At 37.3% G+C, this 18,464-nt stretch overlaps 1 protein-coding gene across 11 annotated transcripts in view; it reads right to left on the minus strand.

Annotated features, from left to right (window-relative positions):
• TUT4 (terminal uridylyl transferase 4) overlaps positions 1 to 18,464 on the minus strand; it is a 137,057-nt gene that overhangs the window by 39,414 nt on the left and 79,179 nt on the right. For all 11 annotated transcript variants that reach the window (XM_030324613.1, XM_030324612.1, XM_030324607.1 and 8 more), the window contains 3 exons: positions 16,124 to 16,298; positions 12,515 to 13,215; positions 8,792 to 8,942 (listed from right to left, as the gene is read on the minus strand). In XM_030324613.1, the coding sequence (XP_030180473.1) occupies positions 8,792 to 8,942; positions 12,515 to 13,215; positions 16,124 to 16,298 (1,027 nt within the window). The remainder of the gene's footprint in view (positions 1 to 8,791; positions 8,943 to 12,514; positions 13,216 to 16,123; positions 16,299 to 18,464) is intronic.

The following is an 18,464-nucleotide window of genomic DNA, read 5'->3' on the forward strand; positions in this document are numbered from 1 at the left end:
TGTGCAGTGTGTGTGTAAGTTTGGGTCATGAACCCACAGTTCGTGGGGTCGAGCCCCACGTCAGGCTCTATGCTGACCTCTCAGAGCCTTGAGCTTGTTTTGGATTCTGTGTCTCCCTCCCTCTCTGCCCCTCCCCCACTCATACTCTGTCTCTCTCTCTCAAAAATAAACATTAAAAAAAAAAGTGAAGGGGCGCCTGGGTGGCGCAGTCGGTTAAGCGTCCGACTTCAGCCAGGTCACGATCTTGCGGTCCGTGAGTTCGAGCCCCACGTCAGGCTCTGGGCTGATGGCTCAGAGCCTGGAGCCTGTTTCCGATTCTGTGTCTCCCTCTCTCTCTGCCCCTCCCCCGTTCATGCTCTGTCTCTCTCTGTCCCAAAAATAAATAAACGTTGAAAAAAAAAAATTAAAAAAAAAAAAAAAGTGAAAACAAAAGAGATGAGTATAAGGGAAAGAAATATAAGATAAAAACAGAGAGGGAGGCAAACCACAAGAGACTCCTAAACACAGAGAACAAACTGAGAGTCTCTGGAGGGGTGCTGGGCCGGGGGGTGGGGGGGGGAGGGCTAAATGGGTGATGGGCATTAAGGAGGGCACTTGTTGGGATGAGCACTGGGTGTTACATATGTAAGTGATGAAGCATTAAATTCTACTCCTGAAACCATTATTATACTATATGTTACCTAACTTGGATGTAAATAAAATTTTTTAAAAAGAGAGAGAGGAAGCCATTTGAGTAACATAAAAGTGCAAGGTGAAGCAACAAGTGATCTACTATATCTAGCTGAGATCATTAATGAAGGTGGCCACACTAAACAATGCAGACAAAACAGCCTTATAATGGAAGAAGATACTATCTAGGACTTTCATAGCTAGACAGGAAAAGTCAATGCCTGCCTTCAAAGCTTCAAGGGACAGGCTGACTATCTTGTTAGGGGCTGATGTAGCTGGAGTCTTGAAGTTGGAACCAATGTTCATTTACCATTCTAAAAATCCTAGAGTTTAAGAATTATGTAATCTACTATGCCTGTGTTTTATAAATGAACAAAGCCTGGATGACAGCAAAACTGTTTGTAACATGGTTTACTGAATATTTTAAGCCCACTGTTGAGACATAATGCAGAAAAAAAAAAAATTGCTTTCAACATGTTCCATTGACAATGCACCTGGGCACTCAAGAGCTCTGGCAGAGATCTATAGTAAGATTAATGTTTTCATGCCTGCTAAGCCAACATCCATTTATTCCACAGTCCATGGATCAGGAGTCATTTAAACTTTCAAGCCTTGTCATTTAAGAAATCTATTTTGTGGGGCACCTGGGTGGCTCAGTCATTTAAATGTCATGATATCACAGTTTGTGAGTTCAGCACAGAACTTGCTTGGGATTCTCTCCCCACCCCACCCCACCCCACCCCCCCCCCCCCGCCTCTGTGCCTCCCCTGCTCACTCTTTCTCTCTCTCAAAATAAATTTAAAAACTTAAAAAAGAAATCCATTCTGTAAGTTTATAGCTGCCATAGTGATTCCTCTTTTAGAGCTGTACAAAATAAACTGAAAATCTTCTGGGAAAGGAATCACTATTCTAGACGCCATTAAGAGCATCTGTGATTCATGGGAAGAAATCAAAATAGAAACCTAAACAGGAGGAGTCTGAAAGAAGTTGATTCCAACCCTCATGGGTGACTCTGAGGGGTTCAAGACTTCAGTGGAGGAAGTAACTAAAGATGTGGTGCAGAGAGCAAGGGAACTAGAATAAGAAATGGAGCCTGAAGATATGACTGAATTGCTGCAATCTCATGATATAACTTGAATGGATGAGGAGTTGCTTCTAATGGAAGCGCAATAAAGTGGCTTACTGAGATAGATTCTCTGAACTCCTGAAGATGCTGTAAAGATTGTCGAAATGACAACAAAGGATTTAGAATATGACATAACTTTGTTGATAAAGTTGATAAACTTAAGTTGATAAAACTGACTCCAACTTTGAAAGAAGTTCTACTATGGATAAAACAGCTACCTAAGGGCACCTAGGTGGCTCAGTTGGCTAAGTGTCTGACTTTAGCTCAGGTCATGATCTCATGGTTCATGGGTTTGGGACCCACATTGGGCTTTATGCTGACAGCACAGAGCCTACTTGGGATTCTGTCTCTCCCTTGTCGCTCTCTGCCCCTTCCCCCACAAATAAACATTAAAAAAAAATAGCTATCTAACAGCATCACATACTACAGAGAAATCATTCATAACAGGAAGAGTTAATGTGGCAAACTTCATTGCTGTCTTATTTTAGAAATTGTCATAGCCACCCTGATCAGTCAGCAGCCATTAACACTGAGACAAGACCCTCTACAAACAAAAAGACTATGATTCGCTGAAAGCTCAGATGATGGTTAGCATTTTTTAGCAATAAGGCATTTTTTAATCAAGGTATATACATTGTTCTTCTTTAGACACAATGTTATTGGACACTTAATAGATGACAGAGTAGTGTAAACATAACTTTTATATGCAGTGGGAAACAAAAAAATTCACTTAATTCACTTTACTGTGGTACTCACTTCATTGTGGTGGTCTGGAACCCAACCCACAATATCTCTGAGGTATATCTACAGCTGAATTACAGGTGATTTTTTTATTATTATTAAAGTGGTAAAACTATTCTGTATGATACCATAATGGTAAATACAGGATACAATGCACTTGTCAAAATCCATAGAACTTTGCAGTACAAAGAGTGAACTTTACAGTAGGCAAATTTTAAAAATATCATCTAGGTGGTTGGGGACTAGGATGGAATGCAGGCTGTGACAAAAAGAATCTACATGTGTAAGACAATTTCACTCAAAGTGAAACACACACTTCACTGTAAGACTAAGGGCAAAAGGGACTATGCATAAGTACTATAGTTGATAAAAGTTATTTCCCATTGGGGTATTACATAATAGTTCTGATAATGTTATACATGTGTACTTAAATGTAACAACTGAATAAATGGGTAGCAGATGATGGGGCCAGTTTTTTCACTGTTGGAGTGGGAAATTTACAGATAAGCAGAAAGAAGAGACTTGAATGAGCCATGTGGTAATGTATTCAAGTTAGAGACATCAGTACAAAAGTCATGTTTAACTTAATATAAGATGGTCACATATAGAAATTTTTATAGATACAAGCATATATTTAAGTTAGTGCATACACCTAATTTTCTCACTCAGAGAGGGCCTAGAAGCAACAACAGCCCATAACAGCAAGCACGCTAGCATCCAGATCTTGGTTTCTAACACCATTCTCCAATAAAAGGAACCAAGGATCTTTGGAGACATATCTAATTCTAGGACTGGGGCAAAAAACATACATGATGAGCCTGGAGCATCTTGTAGTACCAGAAAGTAAGGAAGTGCTAAAAAAAAAAAAAATAAAAAATAAAACGAACAAGCAAACAAAAAAAACCCCGCACACTGATGGCAGTATAAGTCACAGGAACCAACTGAAAGAATTCCCAATGGCCAAATCTGGAACAATTTGAGCAAAAGAAAAAGTAGTATTAGATAATAACCCAAAGTATAAAATATCCATGGGCTCATATAAAGACATATAAATGAATAAATAAATAAAAACAAATGTACTGTATTGTATCTTAATAAAGCTGTGGGGAAAAAATGTGCCACAAACCAGCTATTCAATGCCTTGGTATTACCTAAGAGAAATCAAAATGTACATCCATTCCCAGACCTGCACATAGATATACAGAGCAGATTTATTTATAATAATCAAAACTTAGAAATGAGCCAAATTTGTATCAACAGGTGGATGGTAAACAAATTGTGGCTCTTCCATATAATGGAACACAAGTCAGCAATAAAAATGAATAAACTATTTACACACATAACATGGATGAATCTCAAAATAATTATGCTAAATGAAAGAAGCCAGGACCCCAACTCAGAAAAAGAGTACATTCTAGGTGATTCTATTTATATAGAACTTTAGAGAATGCAAACTAATGGATACCAATTAAAAGCAGGTAAGTGGTTGCCTGGCAAGAGGGTGGGATAGGAAATAAGTGGGAGATATTACAATGGGGAACTAAATGTTATTACATCAAAAATTTTAACTTATCTGGGCACAGCAAATAATTTAAAAAAATATTTGTTGAGTGAAGGTTTATCCCAGGTTCACCATAAGTGTTTGTTGAATAAAATTATGTAAGGCATTTCCCAAAATACCTTTATAGCCTTTTCTCCCTCAATTATCTTTCTTATACTCTACCAAACCTAAGGCAATTATTCTCCCAAAGAAATTATACACCCTACACTTTTGTGTATAATCTCCTAGATCTGAAAAAGAGTTCAAGGTCCAACTCAAATGCCACATCATTAATTCCAATCCCTGTGTTCTACCCCAGTTAAAATACTGTTTGCCCTGCATTTTGTTTTCTACTACTACAGCATGTAATACATTCTGCTTCCAATTATGGCATTTTTTATACATATCATACTTCCATCTAGAGCAGAACTGTGCAAGAGCAATGCAGTGATGGAAATGTTGCCTATCTGGCCTGTCCAATTCAGCAGCCACCAGCCACATGTAACTACTCACTACTCGGGTTGTGGCTACTAAAAATGAGGAATTTAATTTTTAATTTTAATTAATTTCAATTTAAATAGTGGCTACCATATTAGACAGCACAGATCCAGAGTCTAAGCTCTTTAAAAGCAACACATAATTACAAGAAACATAATGCCAATAAACTCATATCTTTCAGTACTCACTCTAAATCTCAATGGACTAAATGCTCCAAACAAAGACACAGGGTAACAGAATGGATAAGAAAACAAGATCCATCTATATGCTGTTTACAAGAGACCCACTTTAGACCTAAAGACACCTTCAGATTCAAAATAAGGGGATGGAGAACCATCTAACATGTTAGTGGTCAACAAAAGAAAGCCGGAGTAGCCATACTTACATCAGACAATCTGGACTTTAAAATAAAGACTGTATCAAGAGATGAAGAAGGGTATTATATCATAATTAAGAGGCCTATCCACCAAGAAGACCTAACAATTGTAAATAGTTATGCTCCAAATGTGAAGCACCCAAATATATAAATCAATTAATCATAAACATAAAGAAACTCATTGATGATAATACCATAATATTAGAGGACTTCAACACGCTACTTACAGCAATGGACAGATCATCTCAACAGAATATCAACAAGGAAACAATGGCTTTGAATGATACACTGGACCAGATGGACTTAACAGATACATTCAAAACATTTCAGCCTAAAGCAGCAGAATATATATTCTTCTCCAGTGCACATGGAACATTCTCTAGAATACATCACATACTGGCACACAAATCAGCCCTCAACAAGTACAAAAATCAAGATCATACCGTGATTTTCAGACCACAATGCTATGGAACTCGAAATCAACCACAAGAAAAAATTGGGGAGGTAGCAAATACTTGGAGACTAAAGAACAGCCTACTAAAGAATGAATGGGCTAACCAAGAAGTTAAAGAGGAAATTTAAAACTACATGGAAGCCAATGAAAATGATAACACCACAGCCCAAAACATCTGGGATGCAGCAAAGGTGGCCATAAGAGGGAAGTATATAGCCATCCAGGCCTTCCTAAAGAAGGAAGAAAGATCTCAGATACACAACCTAACCTCATGCCTTAAAGAGCTGAAAAAAGAACAGCATATAAAACCCCAAACCAGCAGAAGACAGGAAATAATAAAGATTAGAGCAGAAATCAATGCTGTCAAAACCAAAAAAGCAGTAGAACAGAGCAATGATACCAGAAGCTGGTTCTTTGAAAGAATTAACAAAATTGACAAACCCCTAGCCAGTTTGATCAAAAAGAAAAAGGAAAGGACCCAAATAAATAAATAAAATCAAGAAAGAAAGAAGAGAGATCACAACCAACACAGCAGAAATACAAACAATAGTAAGAGAATGTTATAAGCAATTATATGTCAATAAAATGCGCAATCTGGAAGAAATGGACAAATTCCTAGAAATATATAAACTACCAAAACTGAAACAGGGAGAAATAGAAAATTTGAACAGACCCATAACCAGTAAAGAAAGCGAATTAGTAATCGAAACTCTCCCAAAAAACAAGAGTCCAGGGCCAAATGGCTTTCCAGGGAAATTCTATCAAACATTTAAGGAAGAGTTAACACCTATCCTCAAAGCTGTTCCAAAAAATAGAAATGGAAGGAAAACTTCTAAACTCTTTCTATGAAGTCAGCACTACCTCAATTCCAAAACCAGACAAAGACCCCACTAAAAAGAAGAACTACAGACCAATTTCCCTAATGAACATGGACGCAAAAATCCTCACCAAGATAGCAGCCAACTGGATCCAACAATACGTTAAAAAAATTATTCACCACAACCATGTGGGATTTATACCTGGGATGCAGGGCTGGATCAATATCTGCAAAACAATCAATGTGATTCATCACATCAATAAAAAGAAAGGACAAGAACCACATGATCCTCTCAACAGATGCACAGAAAGCATTTGACAAAATACAGCATCCTTTCTTGATAAAAACCCTCAAGAAAATAGGGATAGAAGGATCATACCTCGAGATCATAAAAGCCATATATGAAAGACCCAACGCGAATATCATCCTCAATGGGGAAAAACTGAGAGCTTTCCCCCCTAAGGTCAGGGAGAAGACAGGGATGTCCACTCTTACCACCATTATTCAACACAGTATTGGAGGCTTAGCCTCAGCAATCAGAGAACACAAAGAAATAAAAGGCATCCAAATTGGCCAGGAGGACGTCAAACTTTCACTCTTCGCAGATGACATGATACTCCATATGGAAAACCCAAAAGACTCCAAAAAACTGCTAGAACGGATCCATGAATTCAGCAAAGTCACAGGATATAAAATCAATGCACAGAAATCGGTTGCATTCCTATAGATGAACAATGAAGCAAAAGAAAGAGAAATCAAGGAATTGATCCCATTTACAATTGCAACAAAAACCATAAAATACCTAAGAATAAATCTAACCAAAGAGGTGAAAAATCTATACACTGAAAACTACAGAAACACCCCGAATAGCCAAAGTAATCTTGAAAAATAAAACCAAAGCTGGAGGTATCACAATCCCAGAGTTCAAGCTATATTACAAAGCTATAATCATCAAGACAGTATGGTACTGGCACAAGAAAAGACACTGAGATCAATGGAACAGAGAACCCAGAAATGGATCCACAAATGTATGGCCAACTAATCTTTGACAAAGCAGGAAAGAATATCCAATGGAATAAAGACAGTCTCTTCAGCAAGTAGTGCTGGGAAAACTGGACAGCGACATGCAGAAAAATGAATCTGGACTGCTTTCTTATATCATACACAAAAATAAATTCAAAATGGATGAAAGACTTAAATATAAGACAGGAAACCACCAAAATCCTCGAAAAGAAAGCAGGCAAAAACCTCTTTGACCTTGGCCGCAGCAACTTCTTATTCAACACTTCTCCAGAGGCAAGGGAAACAAAAGCACAAATGAATTACTGGGACCTCATCAAAATAAAAAGCTTCTGCACAGCGAAGGAAACAATCAGCAAAACTAAAAGGCAACCAATGGAATGGGAGGAGATATTTGCAAACGACATATCAGATAAAGGGTTAGTATCCAAAATCTATAAACAACTTATCAAACTCAACACCCAAAAACAAATAATCCAATGAAGAAACGACATGAATGACACTTCTCCAAAGAAGACATCCAGATGGCCTCCTGACACATTAAAAAATGCTCAACATCACTCATCATCAGGGAAATACAAATCAAAACCACAAGATACCACCTCACACCTGTCAGAATGGCTAACATTAACAACTCAGGCAACAACAGATGTTGACGAGGATGCAGAGAAAGAGGATCTCTTTTGCACTGCTGGTGGGAATGCAAACTGGTGCAGCCACTGTGGAAACAATTATGGAGGTTCCTCAAAAAATCAAAAATGGAACTACCCTATAACCCAGCAATTGCACTACTAGGTATTTATCCAAGGGATACAGGTATGCTGTTTCAAAGGGGCACATGCACCCCAACGTTTATAGCAGCACTATCAATAATAGCCAAAGTATGGAAAGAGCGCAAATGTCCATCGATGGGTGAATGGATAAAGAAGATGTGGTGTATATATATACAATAGAATATTACTCAGCAATCAAAAAGAATGAAATCTTGCCATTTGCAACTATGTGGATGGAACTAGAGCATATTATGCTAAGCAATATTAGTCAGAGAAAGACAAGTATCATATGACTTCACTCATGAGGACTTTAAGACACAGAACAGATGAATATAAGGGAAGGGAAGCAAAAATAATATAAAAACAGGGAGGGGGACAAAACATAAGAGACTCTTAAATATGGAGAACAAAGAGAGGGTTGCTGGAGGGGTTGTGGGAGGGGGGATGGGCTAAATGGGTAAGGAGCATTAAGGAATCTACTCCTGAAATCATTGTTGCAGTGTATGCTAACTTGGATGTAAGTTAAAAAAATAAATTAAATAAAAATTAAAATAAATAAATAAAAGCAACACATAATGGACTCTGTATTCCCTTTGGCATTTACCACAGTGCTGTGCATTTAATAGGCATTTAATAAATATCTATTGTTGGGTGTCTAAACTATTAAATAACCTGTACCAAAACAAAACGTAAGCAAACTGTTTTTAAATAAGAAAATAAATATTCAAAATCTAACAAAGAATCTATTCACAATAGCTCTAATAATAAAAGACTTACCAAAACATCTTTTACATACTAAATCAAGTATTTCCCGAAATCGATTTGTCATTGGTGGTAGAGGTTTTAGATCAATTTTCCTGAAATCCTCTGGACAATCATTTTTTGAATGGCCATCTTTTTTGCAGATGCTGCATACTATCGTTGGTGGCTATACAAATGTAAAAAAAAAAATTATCTAATAAACTATTGAGGGACTTCATCACCACTTAGAAAGCAGGTCCAAAAAGACTCTTCTATGTAACTCAATTCTGATAACCTGTGCTTTCAGGAGGTTAAAAAAAAAAAAGCATATAAATAAAATGCAGTATTAAATGTAAAAAACACATTTTTGAACAAACACTTTAATGTTTCTTCCCCACTAAAATGGTATTATCAAGATGAGATTTACCCAAATACATAAGATACAGAAAATACCTGAAGAGGTAATACATATGGGTTAATGCAAACATTTTGGTCAGCTCCCAAAATGAAATCTGTGCATTAATTTTAACCTACTAAAACCTTTAACAACGTAGACTATAAAGAAATTTCATGGGTTTTTTTTTTATGTTTATTTAATTTTGAGAGAGAGAGACAGAGAGACAGAGAGCAAGTGAGGGAGGGGCAGAGAGAGGGAGACACAGAATCAAAGCAGGCTCCAGGCTCTGAGGTGTCAGCACAGAGCCTGACGTGGGGCTCAAATTCACGGACTGCGAGATCATGACCTGAGCTGAAGTCAGACACTTAACTGTCTGAGCCACCCAGACGCCCTGATTATAAAGAAATTTCAGGGGCGCCTGGGTGGCGCAGTCGGTTAAGCGTCCGACTTCAGCCAGGTCACGATCTCGCGGTCCGTGAGTTCGAGCCCCGCGTCGGGCTCTGGGCTGATGGCTCGGAGCCTGGAGCCTGTTTCCGATTCTGTGTCTCCCTCTCTCTCTGCCCCTCCCCTGTTCATGCTCTGTCTCTCTCTGTCCCGAAAATAAATAAACGTTGAAAAAAAAAAATTAAAAAAAAAAAAAAATTTCAAAAAAAGGAAGGAAGAAAAGAAAAGAAAGGAAAAGAAAACAAAAGAAAACAAAAGAGAAAAGAAAAGAAAAAAGAAAAGAAAGGAAAAAAGAAAAGAAAGGAAAAGAAGAAAGAAGAAGAAATAAGAAAAGAAGAAGGGAAAGAATGGAAGGAAAGGAAGAAATAAATTTGAAGTGGCAGTTTTCATTTCACTCCAAACACTTTCTATCTTCATAATCAATTGTAAAACCCTCCACTTGGCTAGCTGGTTCAATTTATTACATTAGCATGGTACTCAAGAAACCAAACTGTAGGGCTGACCTCTAAAAATAACTTTGCTTCATACAAGGAATAACTCTTATGCAATAGCCACAAAGTTAACTGCGAACGCTATACCACCATTTAAAATGTATTCCAATGGTGGGGCACCTGAATGGCTCAGTCAGTTAGGCATCCAACTCTTGGTTTCGGCTCAGTTCATGATGTCACAATTTTGGGAGCTCAAGCCCCACATTGGGATCTGTGCTGGTGTGGAAGCCTGCTTGGGATTCTCTCTCCTCCTCTCTCTCTGCCCCTCCCCCACTCACTGTCTCAATCTCTCTCAAAATAAACTTAAAAAATTTTTTAAATAATAAAAAAATTAAATTAAATTAAATTAAATAAGATGTATTCCAATGGACTATCAGACAGGTAGTTAAAACAGTAAAAATGTATCCCAACTACTTGAACAAAACACATAATGAAGGAAGAGCACCACTCCTTTCTTTATTGTAATATGCCTAGATTTCAAAGAGCTTCCTCCTCCAGGATTAGCTTAGATATTTACCTAGCCATGACATCTGATGCAAATTACATACAAAAACCTCTACTTGTGGCAATGCTGTGCTATAGGCTAATTAACAGTACCACGGGAATTTTTCTTAGCTTTCAAAACTTCTTTTTAAAAGATTTATCAGAAAATACTAGAAAAATGTTACATATATCTAGAAAAAAATTTTAATTGGATAGTTATCTTAAAATAACTGGGTGGCTCAGTCAGTTAAGCATATGACTTTGGCTCAGGTAATGATCTCACTGCTCGTGAGTTCAAGCCCCGCATAGGACTCTGTGCTGACAGCTCAGAGCCTAGATAGATCCTGTTTCCAATTATGTGTCGCCCTCTCTCTCTGCCCCTCCCCTGCTCACATTGTCTTTCTCAAAAATGAAATAAAATGTTAAAATAAATAAACATTAAAGAAAAAAGATAAGTTTCCAAGGGGTATAAGAAGTATATGGGGCGCCTAGGTGGCTCAGTCAGTTAAGCATCTGATTTCAGCTTAGGTCATTATCTCAAGGTTCACGAGTTCAAACCCCGCGTTGGGCTCTGTGCTGACAGCTCAGAGTCTAGAGCCTGCTTCTGATTTTATGTCATCCTCTGTCTCTGCCCCTCCCTCATCCATGTTCAGTCTTTCTGTCAGTCGGTCTCTCTCTCTCTCCCTCTCTCTCAAAAAAAAAAAATTTTAAAAATTTACAAAAAAAAAAAGCATACACTGCAGTTATATAATTCAGAGGGTTTTCTAAAAACCTGCCATTTAATCTATCCTTTCTACAGTCCATATGTCCTAAACACCACAACCTAAAAAAAAAATGCAATATATGTATTCTTACAAAGAATAAAGAAGCACAGCTTAGTAATTAGGTTAAAAAATTTTAAGCTTGTCAATAAATAATTATTGATAAAACAATAAAACTGGGTAACTTTCTAGATTTTTTCAAAAACATTCTTCTTGGTTTACACATGACCTATATAATCATTTTTTCATCTTGGGTGCTGATATTTCAATTATGTACCCTGCAACTGAAGCAATGTGACTTAGCTAAACCTTTCTTTTATTAACAAAGTAGTCACTGCTTATTTTCTGTTATTGGGTATTTTATTTTCTATAATTTATCAAGTTGAAGTTCAGACTATCCCACTTGAACAGTAGAAAAGTTAAGACTCCATTAGTTTATAAAGGATATGCCAATATCCAAAGGAAAGCTCAAAGGCAGAGACAGAATCTGAATGCTTCACGCTTTTGGTTCCTGATCTTAGTTTCTGCTCAACTATCTTCATTAAATTTATATTCTATGTGGCTCAGTTGGTTATGCGTCTGACTCTGGGTCTCGGCTTAGGTCACGATCTCATGGTTCGTGAATTCAGGCCCTGTGCTGACATCGTGGAGTCTGCTTGAAATTGTCTCCATCTTTATCTGCCCCTCCCCCGCTTGCTCTCTGTATCTTTCTCAAAATAAATAAAAATTTAAAAAAATTTTTTAAAAATTTATATTCACCCACCCCATGGGGTAAAAAACCACCTTTAAAGTGGAATACTATTAGAATTTACAAACCTTATAATCTTCTTTGTGGAAGATAAAGTAAACATACACATAGAAAATTAACAAAATTTAAAATATTTGCTGCTTTTGCCAAACTGATCTTTATAAAATGCCTGATGAATCCTTTCATATATGAGAAAGTTAAGCAAACCAACTAGCAATAGAGTACTGAAACCTTTTGAGGTTTTACATACATTCTTTAAAGACAACTACAGAAAAAAATAAAAAAAGGAAAAGTGAAAATATACACCAAAATATCAATGGAAAATAACAGTCTACCATCATAGAAGCTATTTTTACATTTCTGAATCTAAAAACTATAAATACAGTCCTACAACAACCACAAAATCTTACAGACTGTTTACAAACGGTATCCTACCTTGCCAGAGGTTAAAATAAACTTATCAAACACATAATATAATTCCTGGGTGGGGTGGTTATCATCATCATTAAAGTCAGAAGCATCTTCTGTAGCTTTGCAGTTGCAGGAGGTAGCAGATGTGTCAGTGCTCACAATCTGATGTGAACTCTCTGTTTCTATATTTGACTGGCAGTCTGTACCAGAAGATTCATCTGGGTCAGGGGATTTATAACCAATGCAATTACACTGGCTGAGTTCCTTTTTTAGACAGGTTTCTGACGGTGCTAAATCATCTTGTTTCTTAATTGATTTTGGCTCTAATTCACTGCCTCCACTGGTAGAAAGAGATGAAGATTCCTGTCCAAGTTCAGCCAAATCTAGCTCATTTACCAACAAACTGTCATCTTCAGTAATACATCTCTGTGATGTACATTCCATTTCATCATATTTATCAGGTTGACCTCTTTCTGCATTTATTTTTTCTGTGCTTTCTCCATGTAGAATGCAACAACTGGATGCCATATTGTCAGACTTCACTGGTTTCTTATTGCTTATTTTTCCCTTCTCTTTTTTCATGGAATCCACTGTAGATTTATTTCCACCCTTCCTCTGAGGACAGGCAAAATACCGATAAGCTGCCCTGAATCTCTCCACAACGTATTCATAAACAAGCTGGCTGTTTAAGCTCCGTGCAACATTCCTCTTAACTGAAAATGGATCTAGTAAAAAAAGAAATGGTCAGTAACTAAGTATCCATCAACGAACTACAATTCCAAGCTTACCCAAACAGATTGAAACTGCTATATTCTCAGCACAGTACATTCTCCCAAAGCTTTTTTAACCTAAGGTCAAAGTGAGAGTTCCTACAAACTGAGTAGGAAAAATACAAGAGCAACATCTTTTCCTTTCTTCTGTCATAAAATAAAAAATTAAAAGGAAAAGAGAGAAAAGAATAAGGTTAATTAATGAGAGAATGGCCAAAAAGACCAACTCAATAATTACACAATTTTTTTTAAAATTTATTTAAGTACTCACTACAACCAACATGGGGCTCAAACTCACAACCCCGAGATTAAGAATTGCATACTGTTGCAGACACCATGGTAATTACAAAATTACAATGATAAAACTGGCAGAAAAAGCCATGCCATTTATACCTTCCTGAACTGTTACTGAATAAAATTTTCCAAACCTCTAGGACCCATTAATAATTTTCATCTCTTATCATAACATTCTTTAGCGACATGCTCCTTGCAACTTAAATAAATGATAACCTAAAATTCTTAAAGCTTCAAGTTAAAAAGTACGGATTTTGGGGAGCCTGAGTGGCTCAGTCAGTTAAGCCTCCAACTCTTAGATTTCAGCTCAGGTCCTGATCTCTGTGAGATTGAGCCCCGTAGAGGCTGGGCATGGAGCCTGCTTAAGATTCTCTCTCTTGCTCTGCCCTTCCCCTGCTCATGGCCGCTCACTCTCTCTAAAAAAAACAAAAAGGAAATACTGATTTTAACATTTAACTTCAATGAGTTCAAAAAATTAAAGAAAGGAAAAATTGAAAAGTAGGAAGAAAGAGACCAAAGAAAGTAAAAATTAAACCAAAAGTTAAATTTTTTTTTTTTAAACTCTAAGGTCTTTTTTTTTTTTTTTTTTTAACGTTTATTTTTATTTTTGAGACAGAGAGAGACAGAGCATGAACGGGGGAGGGTCAGAGAGAGGGAGACACAGAATCTGAAACAGGCTCCAGGCTCTGAGCTGTCAGCACAGAGCCCGACACGGGGCTCGAACTCACAGACCGTGAGATCATGACCTGAGCCGAAGTCAGCCGCTCAACTGACTGAGCTACCCAGGCGCCCCCCAAAAGTTAAATTTTAATCCAGTCTAAAATGAGTATATATCAACCACATTTTCATTATTAAGAAAATATAAAAGACTTCTAAATGTTTATGGGTTTTTGGATTTTATAAACCTAAAATACAAATATGCCCCAGGAAAAAAGAATAAATGGATGACAGCCAAAAGACAATGCACATTTTCTCCACTACTGAAGATCATTAAGTAAAAGGATTAACAGGACAGGCTTCAGATTTTTAACAGGTTTGGGCATCTGTGACTTTTTGCTGTTATCTAAATCCACAGGCTGTTCTCTACACTCAAAGGCCTTTCCTGGCCTTTTTGCTCCTTGTAGAAGAAGAAAAAGACAAGAGAAAACAAATTATGATAGTTATAGGCTTCAGAGCTCATTGATTTACTGTATGTAAGTGTACAAGATGAGAGTAACTGAGTGTATAAGAATATTTGTGGGTTTAGGGGTGCCTGGGTGGCTCAGTTGGTTAAAGCATCTAACTCTTGATTTTGGCTCAGGTCATGATCTCCTGGTTCATGAGATCAAGCCCCGCGTCAGGCTCTGCACTTACAGAGTAGAGCCTGCTTGGGATTCTCTCTCTCCTCACTCTTCCCCTCCCGTGCTTGCTCTCTCTTTCTCAAAAACAAATAATATATTAATATCATTAACATTTTTTAATACATTTTTAAAAAATTATTTGTGGGTTGGGGTGCCGGGGTGGCTCAATCGGTTAAGCTTCCAACTTTGGCTCAGGTCATGATCCTGCAGTTCATGTGTTTGAGTCCCATGTCGGGCTCTGTGCTGACAGCTCAGAGCCTGGAGCCTGCTTCGGATTCTGTGTCTATCTCTTTCTGCCCCTTCCCCACACATGATCTGCCTCTCTCTCTCTCAAAAATAGAAAAAATATTAAAATTTTTAAAAAAATATTTATGGGTCAGAGAAGGCCAAAAGAGGACTGAGGGAACAGAAAAATATGTAGTCTAAGCAAACTAAAATGATGGACAGAAATTCAATTTCCTATCTATAAAAGTGAGTGAAATGCTGCATGATTTAAATTTTCTAAAAACCACTCTATCAATTTGCATCCCTAAAGATCTTAATATTCTTGGGATTTAATATGAAACTTTTTGTCAACATCAATTTTTTTTTTCTTCAAATCAATCTTTTCTTTTTTAATCTTTAACCATATTTAAGCTGAGGTGCTTTTCTTTATGTTTTTGAAGTATAACTGACATACAAAGTTACATTATAGTTTAGGTGTACAACATAGTGATTCAACAATTCTGTAGTTAATGCTATGCTCACCAGAAGTATAGCTACCATCTGTCACCCTACAATGCTATTACAACACCACTGGCTGTATTCTGTATACATATTCCAATGACTTACACATTCCACAGAGATGAGGTTAGAGGACAATGAAAACCTGTATTTTAAAGTTATACTTTAACATAATTTTATGACAGAACCTTATAGGAATAAGATTGTTCTGAATAACTATTCTATGTGTCTATATTTTTGAAGTTTTTCATAACTAAAAAATAAACATAAAGCTAATAATCCTAACCAATATAGTATTTATAGATTGGAAACCTTAAAGTAAGTATTAATCCTATAAAACTATCATGGACTTGATAAAGAATTTATCTAAAATATATAATGACAACCTAGTGGTATATATAGTGCTATAAAGCCAAGGGATGTAATTTATAGCACTGTATTAGAAACAGATGATGAATAGCACACAAAAACATATTCTCTAAATGAAATATAACGTATCATCTCACCTTCAATGGCTATTCGCCTTTTAGGCCAGTTTTTGTTTTCTCTTGTTAAAATATCTTGTATCCGTACACATATGACATATTCTTCCAAAGCAAAATCCAGTGTGTAAAATTTTAGCAGCTCTAACCATAATTGTCCCAGGGATACCTGATTTGGTGTTCCCAATGTTAAAGGAGACTAGAAAAGAAAAAATACTTTTCATTTAAGCTTCACAAAACTATAGAATGACTGAATTTTCAGTGTGAAAAGACCTACGAGATTAACTTTACAAAAACTGAAGCATAAAGAAGTAACTTGCCAAAAAGCAGTTTGTGGCCCAGCTGGGAACACAGTCCTAGTTTACCGACTCCTAGAATTTTATGTTCTTCCCAATAAACCAGTGATTGTCAACCTTGGCTGCAAATCAGAATCACATTGGGACCATTACAGTATACTAAATACCTGAGCTTCATACCATTCCTACCTCCCATACCCTTCCCAAGATTCTGATTTAACTGACCTTGGCTACATACTAGGCCCTGGGATTTTTAAAGCCTCCTAAGTGATTCATGTGCATCCAAGGTTGCAAATCACTGCACAGCAAATACTAAACTATTATAGGTCCTTATTGCAGCAATTACTTTAAATATCTAAGTAAATGCCCTGGGCTTTCAAAAGCTAATTCCTTCATTCGGCAAACTTTATTTAGAACCTACTATGTCCTGTGCTGAGGATATAAAAAAATAATGAGAGCTCACGCTTAAACATAATGGTCACCATGCATCATTCACTCCTTTAAATGCTGCAAATACAGTAGGTATTAATTCTAACAATTCTATGAAGTAGATACTACAGGGCAAGGATTTGACTCAGGACCACCTGGCTACTGAATTTGTTGCTAATCACTACACCTACCATACTGCCACTCAAATAAGGTGAGGTTCTCCCTTCACAGATTATTAGAAGAGGAAGAGACAATTTAACAATTACAGTAAAGACTCTGTGCTAAAATGGGCCTCTAAATCGGGGGGGGGGGGGGGTAGTTAACAAAAGAGGTAATACCTGAATTCTAAAGGAATTAGCTAGATGAAGACTGGCTAAAAGTGACCACTAAGGAGCATAAAGACATGAAACAGTCATTCACTCATTCAATTCTACAACTATTCATTGAGTACCTACTATGTGCCAGGCACTTGGGATATATCCGTGAAAAAAAAAAACAACCACCTTGCCTTAGTATATCTTTCTTTCTAAGGAAAGAAGATAACAAACAACAACTTAATAAGTACATTACATAGCAAGTTACAAAAAGGAAAAGTGCTGTGGAAATAAGAAAAAGTCGAGTAGGTTTAGTAAAGAGGGGATGGGAGTGGAGCAGGACATGGTTTCAGTGAAACAGAGTGGTCAGGATAGTCTTGCTCAGAAGGTATCATTTGAAGAAGAGGGAAAAGTGTTCTAGGAATAGGGAACAGATAGACCAAACACACTAAATAGAAGTGACTAGCTTTATTTTTTTTTTTTTAATTTTTTTCAACGTTTTTTATTTATTTTTGGGACAGAGAGAGACAGAGCATGAACGGGGGAGGGGCAGAGAGAGGGAGACACAGAATCGGAAACAGGCTCCAGGCTCCGAGCCATCAGCCCAGAGCCTGACGCGGGGCTCGAACTCACGGACCGTGAGATCGTGACCTGGCTGAAGTCGGACGCTTAACCGACTGTGCCACCCAGGCGCCCCTGAAGTGACTAGCTTTAAAAAGAAAACCATGAAAGCTAATGTGGTAAAGAAGGGAAGAAGAGAAGAGGAAAACAAAGAGCTACTAAGTTAAAGAGTCAGCTTTTATTCTAAATTAAATGAGGAGTGACTGAAGGGTTCTGAGTGTGGAGAGGAGGAAGGACATGATAAGACTTAAGTTTTTGAAGAACCATTCTGCCAAGAAGTGGTCAAATTCTGAAAATATTTTGAAGCAGAAATGACAGGATTTCCTGACAGACTTGATATGGGGTATAAAAGAGAGAAGTAAAGGATGATTCCAAGGCTTCTGACTAACTGAAAGGATGCAGTGCCATCAACTGAGATGCAAAAACTGTATGCGGAGCAAGAGAAAGACCAGGAGTCCAGTTTCAGGCATGTTAAGTTTAAGACATCTGTTAGGAGGGAGCCTGGGTAGCTCAGTTGGTTAAGGGTCCGACTCTTGATTTTGGCTCAGGTCATTATCTCACACTTCATGAGATCCAGCCCCATGTCGGGGCTCTGCTGGCAGTGTGGTGCCTGCTTGTGATTCCCTCTCTCCCACTCTCTCTGCCCCTCTCCTGCTCATGCACGTGCATGCAGGCTCTCTCTAAATAAATAAATAAATAAATAAA

This window comes from Lynx canadensis, chromosome C1 (assembly GCF_007474595.2).
Source record: "Lynx canadensis isolate LIC74 chromosome C1, mLynCan4.pri.v2, whole genome shotgun sequence".
Classification (NCBI taxonomy): domain Eukaryota; kingdom Metazoa; phylum Chordata; class Mammalia; order Carnivora; family Felidae; genus Lynx; species Lynx canadensis.